The sequence below is a fragment of the Apodemus sylvaticus genome, chromosome 21 (assembly GCF_947179515.1).
Source record: "Apodemus sylvaticus chromosome 21, mApoSyl1.1, whole genome shotgun sequence".
NCBI lineage: Eukaryota > Metazoa > Chordata > Mammalia > Rodentia > Muridae > Apodemus > Apodemus sylvaticus.
Window position 1 is genome coordinate 41,676,591 of NC_067492.1, and position 20,823 is coordinate 41,697,413.

Below are 20,823 nucleotides of genomic sequence, written 5' to 3' on the forward strand. Positions count from 1 at the left end.
GTTCAAAAAGTAAGAATTGGTAATACAGACCAAGTCCTAACAAAAGTAACCCATCAGGAGACAGGCCCTCTTAAAGGAACACCATTTAGGCACACATCCTGCCTTGTAGGCAAGGATGAGTTCTTAGGAGAGGCAGATCATGCTGGCTACACTCACAAAACCCCACTCAGTGCAGGAATCAGATGTGGATAATATCCACTCAGGTCACTTTCTGTATAAGTATATATGTAACCTATGTTATACAATTGCAGATTTTTCTGTGTGTTTTAGCCTGTAACTGAAACCATGTGATACAAAGTCATCAATGAGACTTACGACACTACAAATTCATATTTTCGTTCAGTTTACCAAACCTACTGAATATAAAACACTACAGAAGAACTCCGAACTTACAGAAAAGACAGGGAAGTAACCAAAGGATGTTTAACCTAACCTAAGAGAGTGGGCAAGAACAAGGAAAGACAAACAAAATAGCCTCAGTTTAAGAGGTGAATAGCAGTCAGCCAGACCATTAAACTGGAAGAACTAGTCCAGACAATTAATCATATGCACAAAAGGATAGAAAGTGGGGAAGACAGACATAGACAGACCAACAGACACACACAGACACAGACACACATGCAGACACACACACACACACACACACACACACACAAACCCAAGCTTCTTGCCCTGTGTCAGTTACTACAGTCTACATGCTCAGCACACCCCAACAGAGCCTCTGATGAATTCTTCTCTGACAGAACTGACTGGGGTCATCAATGACTTCCAGAGTCAGTATCTAATAAGCTTTATGTGGTGCTCTCCACCGAGAATTCAAGGGTGCTGTCCACTTACTCAATGCACTCCTGACCCAATGGGCTCTTAGTTTTACCCAAAGCTCTACAGTCACTTTTCCTTAGATTCCATTAATGACTTATCTTCCTTCCATCCCAGTCCTTCAGTATTTCAATCCCTGCCCCCTTGCTTCACTGTTAACCAAAGAACTTTAATCCCCATGTGAAGACAATTTACAAATATATTTCTCTAGCTCTTACCCTTCTTCCAAGCTTTAAACCTATACATCCAAGCAACCCTGTTTAATGATTTACCTCTGGGAAGTTTAAAGGACCCCTCAAATGAATAATATTCAAAATTAAATTCACCACCACCTACTTCCTGCCATCTAAATACATGATCCAGAAAATCGGGGGTCACCACTGGTATGCCTTTCTTCCTCAACTCTTATATTCAATCCAGCTCCTTTCAATCCAACTCTCGATATCCCTTTATATCAATTTACTTCTATCTCTCTCCCAAATCTCATCATCATTATAATCAGTTACTGTAACAGCCTTCAATGGTATCTACTTACTACATTCACTTTGAATCTACTGTCTGCCCTGTAGCAGAATGCTGTTTGCAAAAGACAAACTTGGTTATACCACGTCTTTGCTAAAATGTTTTCAGTGGTTCTCCATTTTCTTTCAGAGAGGTATAAGGAGGTTACGTGTGACCTGGCTCCATTGACTATTTCCTTCCCTCTCCGGATCTTTCTAGTCTACTAGGTTCCATTCTTCTCAGAGGACTTTATATATACTATTTCCATGACCTACCGTGTGCTATTACTCTTTCTAAATCATTTCTCTAGTGTCCTACTCAGTGTTCTGTCAACTTGACAAAAGGCAAAGTTATTCAAGAAGAGGAACCTCCATTGAGAAAATGACTCTATCAGATTGCCTGTACGTTAAATCTATAGGGTCTTTTCTTGACTAATGATGAATGTTAGAAGGCCCAGCCCACTGTGGTCAGTGCCACCCCAGGACACATAGTCCTGAGTTATATAAAAAAGCAGACAGAACAAACCATTAAGAACAAACTAGAAAGCAGCATTCTTTCATGGCCTCTGTTTCAGTTCCTATCTCCAGGTTCCTGCTTTGAGTTCCTGCCCTGACTTCCCTCAGTAACGAACTGTTACCTGACAGCATAAGATGAAATAAATCTTTTCCTCTCCATGTCGCTTTTGGTGTTTTATCACAACACTGAGACACCTGGTCAAAGTGGATTGCCCTGTGACCTCTATAGCACCCCACACAGCACCAAGTCCAGTCATAGCATTTATCAACACTACAATTCCAAATATGTGTGACTGATGGATTTCTATAATAATAAATGGACTACAACTTCAAAAAGGGTTAGGGCTATATATATTTTACTCTTTGTCATAGTAACCAGAGAATGTCTCAATAACTACTTGCTGAACAGATGAAAGAAATGAATAAAGAAAAATGATGTCTAAGAAACAAGGGAAGGTGAAATGTTGTAAAGGAAGGAAAATGATAGTTGTTAAATGAGTCACTTCATTTCTAGAAACCTTTGATCCTAAGCACATGAGTTAAGAGATAAGAACAGACTATTAACGCATTTCAAATGCATCGTAACCCTTATAGCAGAGCAGTTCAAACTACATTTAATATTTCAGTTTAGCAATATTAGCATGTCAAGTAATGGTCTATTCACTGGTTCCAAAAATTACAAAAATTGATTAAAAGACCATTTTCCCTTATACACTAAACAGAGAGAATCATTATAAAGAGTACTAAAATTATAAATTACCTTCATCAATGTACCATGGATTTTTGGACTTGGGTTGTTGTGAGTCAACAGATGACCCATTTAAGGTATAAAATAATTCAGATCTGTTTCTACTTCCAGGGTCTGAGGTAGATCCTGTGGAAAGGAAAAATTCCTTTTTTAAAAAGATAAATATGGTGTAAAAGAGATTTTTATAAGTAAATTACTATGAGTACTGTGTACCAGCACTCATACAGATAACAGACATAGACAAACAATGTACTTTATTGCTGTCTTCAGCTTTAAAAGTTTGGTAGTTGGTCAACACAAGAGAATGGGAACAAGCTAAGGCCTGCTTACTTTTATATTAAAGCACTATCATTTATATCATTCCACATGCAGTAGTAGCACACATCTTTAATTCCAGCATTAGGGAGGAAGAGGAAGATGGATCTGAGTTCAAGACCAGCCTAGTCTATAGACCAAGTTTGAGGACACCCAGAACTACACAGAGAAGTCCCATGTCAATAAAAATAAATCATCCCATGTAGTCTATTTCTCAATGTCAAAATTACCTCCTCTCATTTCATTTGATCAAACTACTAACTCACACATTTAACCTATTATAGTCATACCATATACCAGTGACTCTCAACCTCCTTAGTGCTGGGACCCCCAACCATAAAGTTAGTTTTGTTGCTACTTTATAACTGTACTTTTGCTGTTATGAATCTAATGTCTGGGTTTTTCAACAGCTTAATTCACAGGAATTAAGGCAATTCCTGTGAAAGGACATTTGACCCCTAAAGGGATCACAACCCATGGGGTGAGAACTGCTACCATATAAAGACATGTCAGTCTACAAAAGAACAAATGTACAGTAATGTTAGAGTCCAGGTATGTACACAGTTCTATTACCAAGGTTTGTGTAAGTGCATTCTCTGAAAGTCACAGAAAACACAACTGCCTAACAATGCACTGCTCAGAATACATCCTACTAATAAATGACTTGTGATTCTAATTTCCCTTTGTAATCTTCAAGTGTTATAATCAAACTTTTTCAGGTTTAGGCTAGGTATGTGGTTCAGTAGTAGAGTTCTGGTTTAGTTTGTGTAAGGTGCTAAGCTTGATCCCAGTACTACCGTCCCCCTCCCACAAAAAAAACAAAAACAAACTAAAACAAAACAAAACAAAAAGAATATAACCGTCAGTGTCTGGAGCTATATCTGAGTGATGAAGTACTTGCCTAACCACATATAAGGCTCAGAAAGGGTCACTGACACAAAGCACAGCAGAACAACAGTGGAGCACAGGGTCAAAACTTTGATGTTTATAAGAAGCTCACAGGCAAGGATGTTAATTCTGAATTCCCAGATTTCAATTTTAAAGAAAATGATTGAATAAAGTATCATTCATAGTAATAAATAAATGAATAAATAAATAAAATTTCTTAATTTACTCATGCCTGAAAAAATGAAGCACAATAATTTCTCACACATTATAGGACAAATCGTACTAGAGATTAGTTATGTGGTCTTAATAACTATATTTAATGCAAATTGAATTCTAAAATGCTAAGTAAAAATGTTTTTCTCTACCAGAATCTTCCTCGTGTTACATGTAGAGATCACACATCTCTTTTTCTATTAGCTTCCACATACCTCATAGGTTTATAGCAATGGTTTTCAACCTGTGGGTCGTTCAACTGGGGGATCACATACCAGGTATTCATTACAATTCATAACAATAGAAAAATTACAGTTAGGAAATAGCAACAAAACAATTTATGATTGGTGATCCCCACAACACAAGGAACTGTATTAAAGGGTCACAGTATTAGGAAGGTTGAGAACCACTGGCTTATAGGGTGATAGTTAAATCAGAAGTAGACCTGCATTGCAAACAGGTACAGATACTTCCCTGCCTCAGTCTTAGCTACACAAAGACACACCTCATTGGTGATCACTACAAATTCCTCAACCCATACTGAAGCCAAGAGCTTTTAAATTTAAAGTAAAAAGCTCTGCTTTTCACAGTTTAACTCATACTTCATGTGGTATGCCTGTAGCCAGCTACTTGGAAAGCTAAGACAGAGGAATCATCACCTGAGTCCAGAAGTTTAAAATCATCATAGGAAACTTATCAAGACTCTCACCCCCAAATTAGAAACCTATAGCTTTTTTATATTTGAGAGTAGTGATCTTATGGAACGTTTCCTGTGTGTATGACATGTAGGTATGTGTGTATGAGAAAGTGTGTGTGTGTGTGTGTGTGTGTGTTAGTCTTCAAGAGCTTATTGTGTTTTGTTTTCTTTGAAGGTCTCCACTGACCTAAAAGTTGCCAATTAAAATAGGCAGGCTGACTAGCTAGTAATAGCTAACAAGTCTCAGGAATCCCCTAGTCTCCATGCCCCCGGTGTTATGCCAAAAGGAAACAATAATTCCTCAAACTCCAAAAGGCAGTCCTAGACTATAGAAGGATTTCAGGTGCCTAGATAAAAGCCAGCATTCCTCAAGAACTTCTGAAGCTGGTTCCTCTGTACCACAGGAGCCATTTCCCTAAGCACTGGTAGAAGAGACCGATGGTTATGTGTAGTGTCTATCAGCATAGCAGAGTGCATGCTGGCCCCCAGGCTCCCTCAGCATCCTAAGCATCTGTTAAACACTTCTCAGGCCATGCTATCTCACCTCCTCTTCTGCACTAACTCCCTCCAGCTCATGGGCTTCCCTACTCCCACCCATCCATTTGTTGGATGGCTATATAAAGGCAAGGGTTTTCTTTCCCTGCCCCCACAATTCTTGCTTCTCTTGCAAATAGCCCTGATCATGTCTAGACTGCTTCTTTTTCTTTCTGCTCTGGACTCTTTCAGATGCCTCGGGATGCTCTCGCTCTCTTATCCACAATCAAAACCTCCCCTGACAATCTGTGGGGTGGCCATTATGGTGGTTTCTTTACTGCACCCTCACAATCATATACATAAAATATTAGTTTTCATAAAATGTTTGGGTTACATGCACACACACACACACACACACTATATAGCTTACTTAACATTTGGAAAATCGGATATCATGTAACCTATCAAGAATAGCTCCATACCTGTAACCTTTGGTTTATTATGACTAGATGAACCTTTGTCACCTACACCTCTTGACATGAAAGCAAGTTTGGGAGGCCTCCTTTCCTGTGTCACGCTATCTGAAACAGTAAATACACTTTTTAGTATAAACATAAATTCATGTAGAAGAGCAATAGGTTAGCAATCAATGACAAGAGCATAAACAAAACAAAACAAATCCTTTCCAACAAAAAGCATAATCTTTAGAGACATGCAGTTTCTCTTTAAAGACTCAAAAGCACTGCAAAGTAATTTCTCAGGGAAAAGAACATCAGTACTGTTCTTATGTAATTTACAAGAAAATACACTCCTAAATCTTTCCAAATGCTTTAACTTATGAAAAGTTAGTCCAATGAAGTCAATTTCATTTGATGTTTTAAAGAGCTACAAAGAAAACTTTATTCATAGTTTTTGTTGCATTTTCCAGATCAGCATGCCCAGGACAACCCTCCATATTACAGAGTGTTTTACACTCAAGCATGTATAAATGGTGCTGAGGTAAAGAAGGACAATTTATTTACTGCAAAAACCAGAGTCTTTATACACTGATGTGCCTAAAGAATCTCTAAATGATGCGGCATACTAAATGCATTTGATAAAACATTTGGGCCACTCTAGTGAGAATCTCAGACTAAAGTATTTCACAGAGATAGCTTGATAACATCTGATTATGAGACAGATCAGGGTTAGGAATGCTCGGAGTAGCAAATATGTTTCCACTTTTACACATTAAAAATAACAGATGTGTATACAAACACATGTAAATAAGAAAAACACAGATTTATGCACAGATCAATAATGCAGAAAGCCAGGGACACACAATATGATTTTTTTTTAAGAAAGCAATCTAAGTTTCATTCCAAAGTACAGATATAAAAAGGTTTGGCAAACGTCGTTAGATTCAAAGATATTTCTAATTAAAACCTGGCAGCATTCATACAACACTTATAAACACTGACCAAATAAACATAAGAGAATTAGGAGGAATGTCCCCTAGAAAGTTCAACAGCACACCCATGAAGCACTGCACAAGGCTGAGGAACCATACCTGATAAAGCTGTTATCAGCAAAAAACGGTATCACCCACAGTGGGATTTTGAGGACAGAAAGGAAAAATAGGAAATTTTTTTATATTTTAAAACAGAGAAAAGGACATTTAAAATGAAAAAGGGAGTCACACTGAATTAATTATATATAAATAATGCTTGATATCTTTTTCCATGGTTGGAGGAAGAGGGAAATATATATTACATTATATATATTAAACATCTCAAAAACAATCAAATGAAATACTGGAATATCATTTCAATTAAAAAATTATACTTAATGACCATAATTTTAACATATATAATATAATAAAAGAAATACTAAAAATGCCTTTATGACCTTACCATTCAAGTATCTATAAATGTCATCTCTGAGAGTTTTCATAAGAAACATAACTCTTTGTCACTGGAGAAATGCCCAAGTTATAGCATATAAACTGACTAAAGACAACTATGCCCACTGTCAACTATAATTAAGAGTATATAACTCCATTTAAAAAGAAATGTTTGTAATTCAATGTGTGTGTGTGTGTGTATACAATCATAAAGCAAATTAGGCTTAATAGCTTAAATTTGAAGAGAACTTAAATATGATATAGTTGATAGGGTGAGGAATAAATTTAACAGTTTTTAAAGATTGAAATTATCATGATTAAGGATATTCAAGGATATAATAAGTCCACCCAATAGCACACCAAAATGCACACAGTAACCCTATTCAAAATAACTAATGGCTAAAACCAATCTATTCTATAGAACAAATAAACTGATTGAGGCATATAAAATTGTGAGCTGAAGATAAAGGTCTGTGGTAGAGCACCTGCCAGCATACCCAAAGCCCTGGGTTCAACCCTGCATCACAAGCAAACAACAGATAGAGTTCACTAAAAATATAATAATTTACTACTATTAATAAACATACTACTACATAACAATAAGATGGAGCAAACCACTGCTACACACATGAACACTGCTGAGCAAAAGAAACCAGATCTCAAGTATACATAGTATACACACAGCAGGACTGCATTCAAAATGATAGAACTAGGAATTTAATCATTACTCTTTTTTGGTTCTGTAAGGGGAAAAAAAGTATTTTTGGAGATTCTTGGGCTGAAAATCCTAACAACAAAAGAGTGAACAAGTTATTCAAACAGAATGTCTATAAACTTGAATAGCCCATTAAATTGAGAGGGGTTGTTTAAATGATGCATTGTTCAACATCATCCATCTATCCATGGTATAGAATTCAAACCCAAATGAGAATTTAATATGTAACAAAAATGAGGGTATTATAAAACCCTCATGTGCAGGCATGCTATGCACAGCAATTATCTAAAAACCTCTGTAAGTTTGGATGACTAATTAGAATAAACATTTTAGACAAGGTATATAATAACTGTATCTGTAAGGGACCTTGCAGGTAACATCAGAGTTGCCTTCTGAGCTCTGGTACTTCAAATCATCCTTCCCTTGGGCTCTAACTGTCTCCCATGACCAGAAGTTCTTCCCATACAGAAGAAATTACAGAATAGGCAAACAGCTTCACAGTTGCCAAGGTCTGGAGAGCAGATGTTATTGGAAGTGGGTAACAGGTTTTCATTCTGGGATGTCCTAGAGCTACACAACAGCAATTGGTGTATGATATTCTAAATGTACGTAATATTGATGAGTTATGTTTTAATGGAGTAATGTAGTGGTATATGAATTACATTTCATGTTTTAAAACTAAGAAAAACTTCCAAATATAGAACTAAGTAAAATTTGTTGGACTTAATCCCAAAAGCAAACCTTGTGAAGAGAATGAGAAGACAAGACTAGGAGAAAATACTTGTAAATCATATTCAACAAAGGGCTAGTGTCTAGAATACATTTTTTTAATTTTATAAATCAATAGTAAAAAAGCAAATAACTCAATTAAAACCTGGCCAAAATAAATAAAAATGTATTTTACTGAAAAATATAAACATAGGGCATAAAAACATGAAAAGACATTCAGTATCATGAGCTATTAAGGAAACAAAGCTGCCATGAACTATCAGCACACATTTCTCAGATCAGCTAACAGGAAAAGCAGCCATGCTGATGAGATGTGGAAACTCGATCATTTGTATATTTCCAATGGTCATGTGACACCATACAGTAGTCACTATAAAACAGTGCAGCAGTTTTTTACAAAAGCTTATTGTAAAGAATAGTGGTACTCTGCATGGGTATATAGAGTTCCTCCCAGTGCTTTGAGTTGCTGGTCAAGAACGCTCTTGAAGTCCCCAAAACAGCAAAAACAACTGCTGCTGTTAGTTGCCTACCAGATCTAGACAGTGAGCCTTTATTGCTGAGGATATCACATGCTCTTCTCACAGAGCATACAGAAATAGAGCTAGAACTAGGCTGAGACCTTCCTCTCTGCTAACTATCCCTTATAGTGCAGAAAATGTAATGCAGGCTGCTAGGGGAAACTATCAAGTCGTATTCAGCTATTTGCCCTATGTATAACAACAATGACTGGCCAGATGAGCTCACTAGTACAACAGCAGCAAGTTTACAGCGGTAACCAACGTTTCCTGATTAGGTTTGGGGCCTAGTCTACAAGAGTGGATATCATCAATCAAAAGCCCATGGGTAAGGTGGTCATAAGTCATAATACATAAACTACTGCCTTGTTTTGTTAAACGGACATGATGTGGCTCATAAAGTGCCTTCTAGGTAACTTATATTTATGCCCACAGTGTTACTGTCATTTTGGTCAGAGAAGCTTCCTACTGCAGTGGTCAAAATACTGAGAACAGTTGCCCAATGTCCAACTATAAATGGTACATCTATATCATCCTTTCCAAGGTTCAGGGAACATTGCATGAAAAGGGTGGATGGTATGTAAGAGCGGGAAGTAGAGAAGCATGTGGAATGCTGACTTCCAGGTTGCTGCACTCTTGAACTTCCAGCAGCTATGATACCTTAAACAAGATGTACATGAGAATGGGCTTGTCATGGAAAAGGAAGGGACTCATGGGTCCCTAAGGATTTATACAATGTTAATGGTTTATAGGAAAGGGCGAGACATTTTTTTTTAACCAGTCAGGTAAAGTATACATGCTCCTATAGCAACCCTAATGAAACTCATTAAGTCTCAGTCTCTCTCTCTGTGTCTGTCTGTCTGTCTGTCTGTTTGGGTCTGTCTGTCTGTATCTGTCTCTGTCTCTCTCTGTCTCTCTGTCTCTCTGTCTCTCACTCACACACATACACACACAGACACAGACACATACACAGAAGCATTGAAGTGGAACTAGTGGGGAAGAGAAGGATTAGAGGGACTGAGATGGGTCAAGAAAGTAACGGTAATCACGGTTGAAATACATGATGTACATGTATGAAAATACTATAATGAAACCCATTATTATATATAATTAATACTAATAAAACGTTTTTTAAAACTTACTGTGGAAATAACATGATTCTAAAACTACACAAAGAAAAATATACATTTTTCTACATTTTTTGCCAGAAAAATTAAGATTTGAATTCACTCAAATCTCAGCATACAATGCTCATTAAAGCATTGCTCATGACCCCAACTCAAATGTACTTCAATGGGCATTCATTAAATGAGCAGTACACCAAAAATAAGGACTATGTTAGCAATTAAAAGGAAAAGACAACTTATACAGCACGGATAAATTTCCAGAGAATTATGGTGGATAAAAAGTCAATCAAAACTCCCCCAAACTATGTCCTATACAAATCCACTAACATATAACTTTTCTGAAATGGCAACTTAAAGAAATAAAGAACAGACTGGTGTTTGCAAATGTTCCATCTCCCCACAGCTACCAAGTGCTTCAGTGCTTCAGCTAGTAGTGGGATTTCATACCTACTACCCCCTCCTTCCATGCTGAGATTTTGTCAGGCTTGAGGCTGAATGGGTCTTGTGCATGTTGACACAATTCATGTGAGATTATATATACAACTATCCTGCTGTATCCAGAAAATTCTGTTTTCTTGAAGTTAACCTCTACCATTGGTTCTTAAAACCTTCCTGCTCTCTCTTCTGTAAAGTTCCCTGAGTCTTGGTGGGAGGGGTATAAGATATTATGTTCCCACTTAAGGCTGAGTGCTCCATTGTCTCCTGTTCATTGTACCATGACCAGTTGAGGGTCTCTGTCAATTGTCATCTACTGCATTCAGAAGTTTCTCTGATGAGAGCTGAAATGCAGTGTTCTATAGCAATGCATCAATTGCGGCACAACAAAACTGTCACCTTTTTAAACGACATGAACTATGAAGACATGCAACACACACACACACACACACACACACACACACACACACACATGCACGCACCAAGGATATAAAAGAAATCATGAGCTTGGGATCAGCCTCAGAAGGAAAGGGTCCCACTAAACAACTTCCTTTTTAAATTTCTGTGAATATGCATAAACTGTGTAGTCTGAGTTGTTTAATTGTATTAAACTCTTAGCCTTCACAACTAAAAGACAGAGACAGACCTCAACAAGGAGAAATGCATTACTTTAGGGGTGTCACAAAAGGGCTTCATCAGCACTTCACAAACTTGGATGTGGTATCACATCAGATGTGTTAATGCTTTGGGCCATCAGAAACAGCAGGGCAAAGAGGGACATTTTTATAGCAGGCTGAAGCAAAGGTATCTAGACACCAACAGTAAGAAATAGTTCACTGGGAAGAATTCTTTCCAAATCTCACCATCTATTCAGCTGCCTGAAAAGGAATCTTTCCTCCGTGCTGGAAATGTTAATTTTGTCCCACAAATGGAAGTAATTGAGCAAGAAAAAAAATAACCTAAGGAACTAAAGGAGACTCTTCATGCTTTTTCCCCTCAAGAAAAGAGTGTTAATGACACAAAAAAATATAGATAAAGGCTTATTCAAATTAAATTAATTTTCATCTAAACAACTTTACTTTTTAAAAGTCTATTTGCAAGCTTTATTTTGTTGGCAAATAAGTATAATTTATGTGTATAAAAGCAGTATCATTCTTAATTATCTCCTATTCAAGATTTATGAATATCAATAGTTTTGAAAGAGAAAAAGCATTCTCTTCCTTTCTCATGACTGCTCTAAACTAGCAATGATATTAATAACAAGCAAGGATCCTCAAGATCCCTGTCACGGGACTGTTACATCTATGTGGTTTTCTCTTGTTAATGGTTTTACTATTTTAATTCTTATCAGTATTTAAATAAAATATAATTGAAATGATTATAATGTAGGTACTATAAAAAAGGAAAAACAAATTCTATTTGTAAGGTTATACCCCAATTCCAACATAGAGAAAATAAAAATGGCTTTTTTTTTCTTCTCTCTTTTCCATTTCTTATGTGCTACTGCAGAATCTAAGACAGTTTACATTTCAAACAAATTTAGAGGTGAAATGTATACATTTATGTTATTCACATACATATATAATATAAAGGAGAAATGCAGCTAAAGAGCTGGGAGAGGGTGGAACATTTCAAATCTTTCTTCTACAGAAGAATGAAAATAACACAGCCACGTCTGCATATGCGAGCTTTACGACTCAGGGATCTTCTCCCTTCTTTAATTTTAATACCAATTTACTGGTTTCTCCAATCCCACAACTTTTATATAACATATTTCATTCAGCTACAAAATACAAAACTCAAAAGCAATGCAATTAAGATAGCTAAAAATGAGTTAGATTCACTCAAAAAATGTCACAGGTTTTAAGGTTTCAAAAGCACCACTGGATGGCCCCCTGGGGGAAAACTTCCTTAAAAAGGAAAATGCCCAAACATATCTTTTTGCTAACTGAAGTAAAATTTCACCGGAGGATATGACTATACAGAAGCAGTTTTACCTAGAATTGGTTCCTCTGTAAAAATTCACAAATAATGAAAGAAAAATGACAAGACCTTCTTCTCAGCCATCCAGAAAGTTAGCATTATAAAATTAGCATATCTCCCCAAATGCATTTAGACAGGGCCTCTCAATTCAGCTCTACTAAAATCTGAGGCCAAATAATTCCTTGTGTGGTTGCTTAAATGTCTCATAGCAAGGTCTACTGGAACACATGGAAGTGACAGCCACACCCCTTCTTTCCAACCCCTTGTTTTACTGTTCTGTAGCCTGGTACCATCCAACTGACCATAGATTCCACTCATGGATTGTCTATCTTCATTCATTTAAATGAAAGCTTGGCATAAGAATTATTACATCCTTTAAATTTGTTTAATTTATCATGCATTTATGTGCCTGAGTGTATGCATGTGCATGTGTGCATGCATGCAAGTATATCTGTGTCCAGAGGTCAGAACCACTCTATTTTTACCACGTGAGTTCCAGGAATTAGGTAGGTTTGAAGTGTCCTTACCCACTGAGCCATCTTGCTGGCCCTAATAATCTCTACTCTTCAGTACTGGGACTTAAACTTACAGCTTTACTCATGTTAAGCAAGTGTTCTACCATGGAGCTACATTCCAGCCATAGTAATTCTTACCTGCTTTGCTTCCTACAATATCTCTATCTAAAGAAGCCTATGTAAGGGCCTGCTACTATCTGAATGGATGGTGTTTTATATTACTGTTTTTTAAAACAATAAGCACTCACTATAACATTAAAAAGTACTTCAACTCATAAACTTACTAAACTATACTGTCTACAAAACAGGCATGAAAAAGCAAATACTACTAAATAAAATATGAACACACATATATGCTTCCTCTAAATATAAACCATTTGTTTCCAAAAGGTTGGGCAAGGAATTGGGAATGGGGGACCCAAGAGGAGTTGGATGGGGGGGGTGTTATAATCAAATATATCATATGTATGTATATATGGAAATTCTCAATGAATTAATAACAAATAGATCTTGAAAGAAATCAAAAGTAAAGTATGACAGAATTTTTTAATAGCAAAATTGAAATAAAGCTGTTACATGAGTCTCAAATCTCTTGCTACAAAACTAAAAGCTACACGGGAAACATTCAAACTGTAAAATAAGTATTTATGCCTTGACACCAACAGGGAGACAGGAAGGGCAGGGTGCAGCCCAGAAGCCTTCATTTCCCATTTCTATGAAACAAGAAATTCAGGACTGAAAATAAACTATAGAAAGAAACTCAAAAACATTTTATGTTAACATTACCAATAATGGAAAAACACTAGGCAGAAAAAAAAGTTTGCTGCTCACTTATGATTCTTGCTACAGTAAAACCATCTTTTATAGAAACAGAGACAAAATACATCTCCATAGAAACAATATCCCCAGTATGTGACACTAAGAAATATGGCTTCTTATGCATTTCTTCATAATGCAAGAGCACTCTGAGAATATGGGATCTGTTGGAGACTGAAGCGAACTCATGATGATAACCAGACAGGGCAGACATAAATTCTGGCTCTGCTACTTGCTTTCATCATAGACAATCCAAGTCTGATTTGAGCCACGGTTTTGCTTTATTTTTTTGTTACTTTTGCTGTTTGTTCTGTTTTACATTTTAAATCAGAAAAAAAAATTATCAAGACCTATCTTGTAAATTGGTTTAGAACATAAAGATAGCATACAAACCATCTAATTCCAGGCCTAGCACATCCTGCTATTCATAGTTAGAAAACATTCAACAACATCCCCACCTCTGAATGCCTCTGTTGGCTCACTGCACTAGCCTCACTGGGAGTGCTAATAGCTGGGGCTGGTGTTGCTACCACTGCCAATTACCTCAGAGCAGCTAAGAGTGATACTTATTTGAAGCAAAATCAAAGGTTCTTAAGCTTTGCAGAGGTTTTTAGTGGTGGTGGTGATTTTCTCATTTGGTTTCAAGTTCACAGGCTGTGCTGTAGCTCAGTAGTAAAGAGTTTTACTGCGGTGCCACTTGTACCACAAGTGTAAGACTCTGGGTTCCATCCCCAATAACAAATGTTCATTGCCTTTACCCTCTGAGCCATCTTGTTCACCCTGATTATTACTTCTGTAATAATTCATATAATAAATAATTATAATATATAATAAAATTATGCGATGTTTCTGACTACAGTCATTATACAGGCATCATAATGCCATCTTAAAACAAAAAGAACTTCAGCCATCATTTAACAGGAATCCTGACTCCACTGTGGAGTGCAGATGAGATAAGCAATTTTTCTTTACCGAGTCCTACTTTGAACTTTTACTCCAACACTTCGCAGTTTTTGTATTTTTGAACCTTCCAATTATAAGAAAGGCTTTTTTTTCTCTATTAGAATATTTAGGAGAAAACAATGTAACAGATAATGTATAAACTTCACTCGTACTTTTAGAAATACTACTTTTAGAAATAACCTTTATTGCTTTTGTTTGGGGTAAATAAAGGATATTCTATTTAATGACAATAAATATTTTTGTCATTAATAAAATCTTATAAAATCCAATTTCAAAGAGCTATCTTAAAGATTATATTTCCATTCTCATAACAAAACACACGTTAGAAACTGTCTTCTGAATACATAAAGGAAACATACCTGGGATGATGTCATTGATGTGCAGGAGAATTGTACTTTCAACACTTGCAAAACTACAAAGTTGTACTCCATCAAACCTTCCATCCCAGTTGCCAATAGGGTTATCCTAGAAATAACATACAAAAGCAAACCTTTAAGCCCTCCTCAATTAAATGTAAATATAAACATCTACATTTCTTACAAAAGAATCCTCTAAAATATTTTATGTTGAGAACTTTTAACTATTTTGCCCAAAAGAAAGGTTATATTAGAAATAGCTGCTAAAGTAACAAGGTTTTATATTATAATAATAATAAGGAGGAGGAAAATGAGGAGGTTATAGCAAACATACAGAAAAATAGTTTAAAGTGCTTTTCATACTTTAATCTGTATTAATAACACCACCTGAGGTTTAATGTCACATTGTTTGCATATAAAAATTCACTAGGAATGCATTGTTTTACTCAGAAACATACCCTCAAAAGTTAATCACACATTTATACCCCTGGGCACTTTGCTCATCTGAATTACTAAATGACTTTCTATAAGCAGAATGGTAGTTATTCCAGATTTTTTAATTGTATGAGTGCTCTGCTACATGTCCACCTACATGCCAGGAAAGGGCACCAGATCCTTTATAGACAGCAGTGAGCCACCATGTAGGTGCTCTGGAACTCAGGACCCCTGGAAGTATAGCCAGTGCTCTTAACTGCTGAGCCATCTTTCCAGTCCTCAGAATTCTTTTGTCATTTGAAGATAAACAAGACTTTCCCCCAAATGGAGATTTTTCTAAGTTCTATTCTATTGTATCACCAGCCACACGGGTTGTTGAGGTGCAGACAGATGAGCCAGTGAAACAACTGCTCTGAACAGAAGTGCATGTGGAAAGTGTCCCTAAAGCATTAGGAAAGTTGCAGTTGAAGAACTTTCTTCTCAAGAAACCTAAAGACAATGTTTGGAAGTGATGCTTGCATAAATCAAATGGTGATGGACAAAACACGGGCAGACCCGACAGGCAAGCCTTAAGACAGCCTGTGTGAGCTAAACAAGATGACCCCTAGGCCACCATCAAGGGAGGAGAGGACCAAAACAGCTCCTGTCACACTGAAAGCCTGGGCCAAAGAATTTAGATGGAGACTAAGTCCAAAGATTGTTGGCTTTTTTTCTCCAACCTTCTCTCTACCCAGCCTACAACTTCACCTCTAAAATACTAAACTCACATTTAAAGAACACTGGCTTTAATTATTAACAATTCTGAGAAGCCCACAGGTCTCACTCTGGCTCTAATCTCACATAGTAAGAGTCTGGCAAGTTCTTATTTTATACCTAACTAGTGAGCATCCAACACAATTTCTAAGCACAAGGTAACAAGAACATGCTAGAAACATTTGTGCCCTATCATCTCTTTATAGTATTTCTGAATAAATAAAAATGATTACTAAAAATCCCCCATTGTGTGAGCCCACTGCTTATATCCTCTCCCTATACATCCTAGTGTTGCTATTATAAAGGAATCTCATGCATAATGAACTTCTGCCCATATGTCCAATCTATACTAAAAAATGTTCTCAACCTCTTTCTTCTCACTCTCTTAGTGCCACAAGTTAACTCAGTATGTGCACTGGAATGTATCCATTATTAACAAGTATGATTATTCAGTAATAAAAATGAGTGACATAAACAGAAAAGGTGAGTGTATGATCTTACCAAGTGCCTGCAGACTGGTACCCAGACTGTAGTTAACAGGCATGGGCAAACTGGGCAGACTTTAATAAGAACAGAGTCCCCATGAGATGACAGAAAAGTCCAGCAGACAGCCATGGAAAAGGCATGAGAATGTACCAAATGCCACTGAACTATTCTCTAACTATAGTTAAGGTGGAAGCATTCTTATATTAGACATATCTGACCACAATAAGAAATCAGTTTTAAACAGTGCAAAATCATGTGGGAATACTCCATCTACTCAAATGCAGTATGGTTCTTTCCTAGGTATTTTTTATTAGTGACTTTTTATTTTCATTATTATCAGAGAAATCAATAAAACTTTATTAAATATATACAAAACATGTATAAAATCTTTTTAAATTAAAATACAGTATCATAATTTGGGCTTGGTCAGGGAACTGTCAGTTTCTTTTATTAGGTTTGGTTTGATTTTTGCTTTTGTTCACTGGTCAATTATAATAAGGAAAATTTACAGACTGAGAGCATTCTCCCAGTTTACTAAAACTGGAAAAGGATGTAGTAGATGCATTCTGTGTCTGCTCATATGTCCTATTTCAATGTTCCTGGACCAAAGATAAACTGGACTGTCTTCTTTAAAGTGCTGTATATTAATCCATTTTAAGTATTCAATTTAAACTTAAATTGGGAATGAAACTAATACATATATTCACAATAATACAATCCAAAACTTTCTTACCATGTCCACACCAACAAAATATCCTAGACTCTCTTTTCCTGGTAAAACATCACAGAATATGACTGTTCCAGATTCTATACTTTCTCCAACCTTCAAAGAAACTCTGGAGTTTATTTCCAAAGGCGGAGGTTCAACCTGCATTGTATCTCCTGGGCATGCAAAATCACTTTCCAATCCATTGTCATCATCTTCTATAAGTTCCAGTTTGTCCAATGCAACAAACACGCCACAGTCTTCATCACACTGGAAAAGCTGTTTCCCTTGATATACCCCATCTGTGAAACCTTGACCACGACCTTCTTCCTAGTTTTCAGAGAAATATTTTTTTTAAAAAAGAGAGAGATATAGAAAGATTATTCATTAAAGGAATTTCAGGGCAATTACTTTGGAAAAACTCTAAATTACATGCATAACAAGAAATATCATGACTAACAGTTGCAGTTGGGTTTAGAGTATTTAATGAATAAAGCTATATCTGAGAGTGAAATTATCTCATAACTTCATATCATAATTCTTTTGTCAAAGAGTTAGACTGAAATTTATAGTAGAATTCTACTATAATTTTTGTCATTCTACCTTAAGCAAAGAGCAGCATTTACTCCATTTACTGAGAAAGAGTTGTATGCCATCTACCGTATTAGTGTATCCTAGCCACACTCCAAGTCACGTGCTATAAGCACTTCACAGAGGAGTAAGATTTGGAGAACTTGTTGTAGGCTGGTTAACCAGGTATAGCAACCCTGCTAGTATAAACCGCAACCAGCTGTCAAAACCTAACTATCTCACTGCTTGAAAAACCAAATCAAGAAGAAAATAAAGCATTCTAGTCACAAGAATGTCAGAATGTGACTTTGCTGAGAACCAATACTCAGTTTGGAAATACTCAAAAAAAATTTTAGGTATGTTTCCAAAAGAAATAAATTCCAAGGCAGTTTATAAAAATCAGGAAGCATAAACAAACTGAAATTGTTATAACATATTTCAAAACTCTTGCCTCAAAACTGTTATACTTAATAGCATACATATTGAACTGAGGACCCTGTAGATAATATCACAAGATAGTTCACAATTTTTGAAGTATTTAATTAAAATTGGTAGAGTTAATTTTTAATATAGATAACTTAAAACTTCTTAAATACAGAAGTCCAAAATAATAACTTATATATTTCTGTCATAAGAGACAATTTTTAAGTTAAAATTAAAATTTTCAAGCAATGACTTTAGATCCTCTCAATTTATCATTAAATAAACTTAGGGGCTGAGATACAGCTAAGTGGTAGAGGGCCCTGGGGTCTATCCTGAGAATTACACCATAAACAAACACAAAACATAAATCCTAAGAATCATGAATATAAAAAATATACTGCATATAAAAGGGGGAAATATGTATGTGCTTGCACAACACACACACTCACAAAAACACTAAAATGTCTTATCAAACTTACCAGTAATTCTACTCCAAAGAAAATTCCCGACACCGTCCTCTCCGCTAATAAAGGTCCTCTGAAGCGTACAACTCCTGGAAATTTCTCTTCCCCAGATCGCAGCTGTACTTTCACAGGACTGCCCACGTCTACCTGGAGGCCTTTACTTAGTCGGATTCTGTTCCTAAATAGGCTGAGCCTCTCCTCACAGTTGGTAATTGCCAACAGTAACTCTGTGAATTTTTCATTTATTTCTACAACATCCTTTTCATCAACAAACAGAACTGCATGTGGTTGCTCTAAGATTTTTAATCCAATCTGATTTCTCTTGCCTTTTGCAGAAGGAACTCTTGAATGCCCCACAGCACGGTCTTGGATGTACTGTCCTATACTCCCTTTGGGTACTTTCAGGAGCTTCTGTGTTTGTTTGTCTGTTACACTGCATTCTTGAAGAAGCAGATAAAAAATCCGTTCTTCCCAGTAGGGTGAAGTAACTTTCTCTTGGCTCCACAGGCCTGAACTCATTGTGACAGTAACTTTCAGAACATTAACTGGCAAAAAGGAACCATTAGTAAATCTGTCATAAAATCCAATAAAATGAACTCACTGTAAGTCCCAAAGCAAGATTTTAGCAACCTGGTATCCATGTTGTAAAAAGACAGCAATTCAAAGTGCCTGGCAAACAAGCAAAGCAAGCTTTAGACTCCATTCAGTACAACTTTAAATTAAAGCTAAAGATTTTTTAAATCTCATTTAAACATACATATATATATACATATATACACACATACATACATATACACACATCTCAAAGAGCTAAAAGATATGTGACTATGTCTACTGTAACTGCGTTTTTAAGAAAGTCAGTAACAAAGTATTTGCCGACATTAACAATGATGACTATTTCAAAATTATAAAATCAGAATCTAACAAAAACTTTAAGGTTACCTTCACATACAGACTCTAAGATTTCTTTCTTTCAGTTTTTTGTTTGGTTGGTTGGTTTGGCTTTAATTTTTTGAGACTGGGTTTCTCTGTGTAAGCCCTTGCTGTCCTAGAACTTGCTTTGTAAACCAGGCTAGCCTTGAATACAGAGATCCACCTGCCTCTACTTCCTGAGTAATAAGATTAAAGGTGTGGACCACTACTGCCCAGTTTTTAAACTATAAAGTAGCATTTCTGTCTTACTTGAATGGATAAGACACAGTGCTTTGAGAAAGCACGTATAATCTTATTAATTAAAAAGGCTATTATTTCTAACTGTGAGGAGCGGCTTAAGCATGCAACTTAAGTAAAAGTTACACATTATAGTACTGATCATCCTTTATCAATACAAATATGACAATATTACATTTGGAAACTTCATCTATAATTCATTTGTTTTATCTGACTCAATTTTATTTTTATACATTTTTATTTACATGTATATATGCTGTATTTGTGAGATTATATGCCACATGTGTATAGGTATTTCAGGGAGCCAGAAGAAGGGATGGTTGGATCCTCTGGAGCTGAATTTATAGGTAGCTGTGAGCTACCCACCATGAGTACAGGAAACTGAACTCAGGTACCCTGGAAGAGCAGTACATATTGCTAACCCATCTCTTTAGCCCCCCTCACTTTCATTTTCATAATCTTGTATATTTTGTGCTTAGACAGGGAGAGGTTAACTATATTAATTATAACTACTATTTAATCTCTTATAATTAATAAGCATAAATATTATAATCTAAGTACATAAAGAATATTTTAAAAGGTTTATAGCCTCAAAATTTAGACTATGTAA

At 36.1% G+C, this 20,823-nt stretch overlaps 1 protein-coding gene across 7 annotated transcripts in view; it reads right to left on the minus strand.

Annotated features, from left to right (window-relative positions):
• Positions 1-20,823, minus strand: part of Cyld (CYLD lysine 63 deubiquitinase) — a 48,547-nt gene that overhangs the window by 20,679 nt on the left and 7,045 nt on the right. For 6 of the 7 annotated variants that reach the window (XM_052167370.1, XM_052167369.1, XM_052167366.1 and 3 more), the window contains exons 2-6: positions 19,059-19,712; positions 17,614-17,916; positions 15,210-15,315; positions 5,653-5,751; positions 2,596-2,709 (exon numbers count right to left, since the gene is read on the minus strand). In XM_052167370.1, the coding sequence (XP_052023330.1) occupies positions 2,596-2,709; positions 5,653-5,751; positions 15,210-15,315; positions 17,614-17,916; positions 19,059-19,562 (1,126 nt within the window). In that variant the 5' untranslated portion in view covers positions 19,563-19,712. The remainder of the gene's footprint in view (positions 1-2,595; positions 2,710-5,652; positions 5,752-15,209; positions 15,316-17,613; positions 17,917-19,058; positions 19,713-20,823) is intronic. The other variant, XM_052167368.1, reaches the window with a different exon arrangement.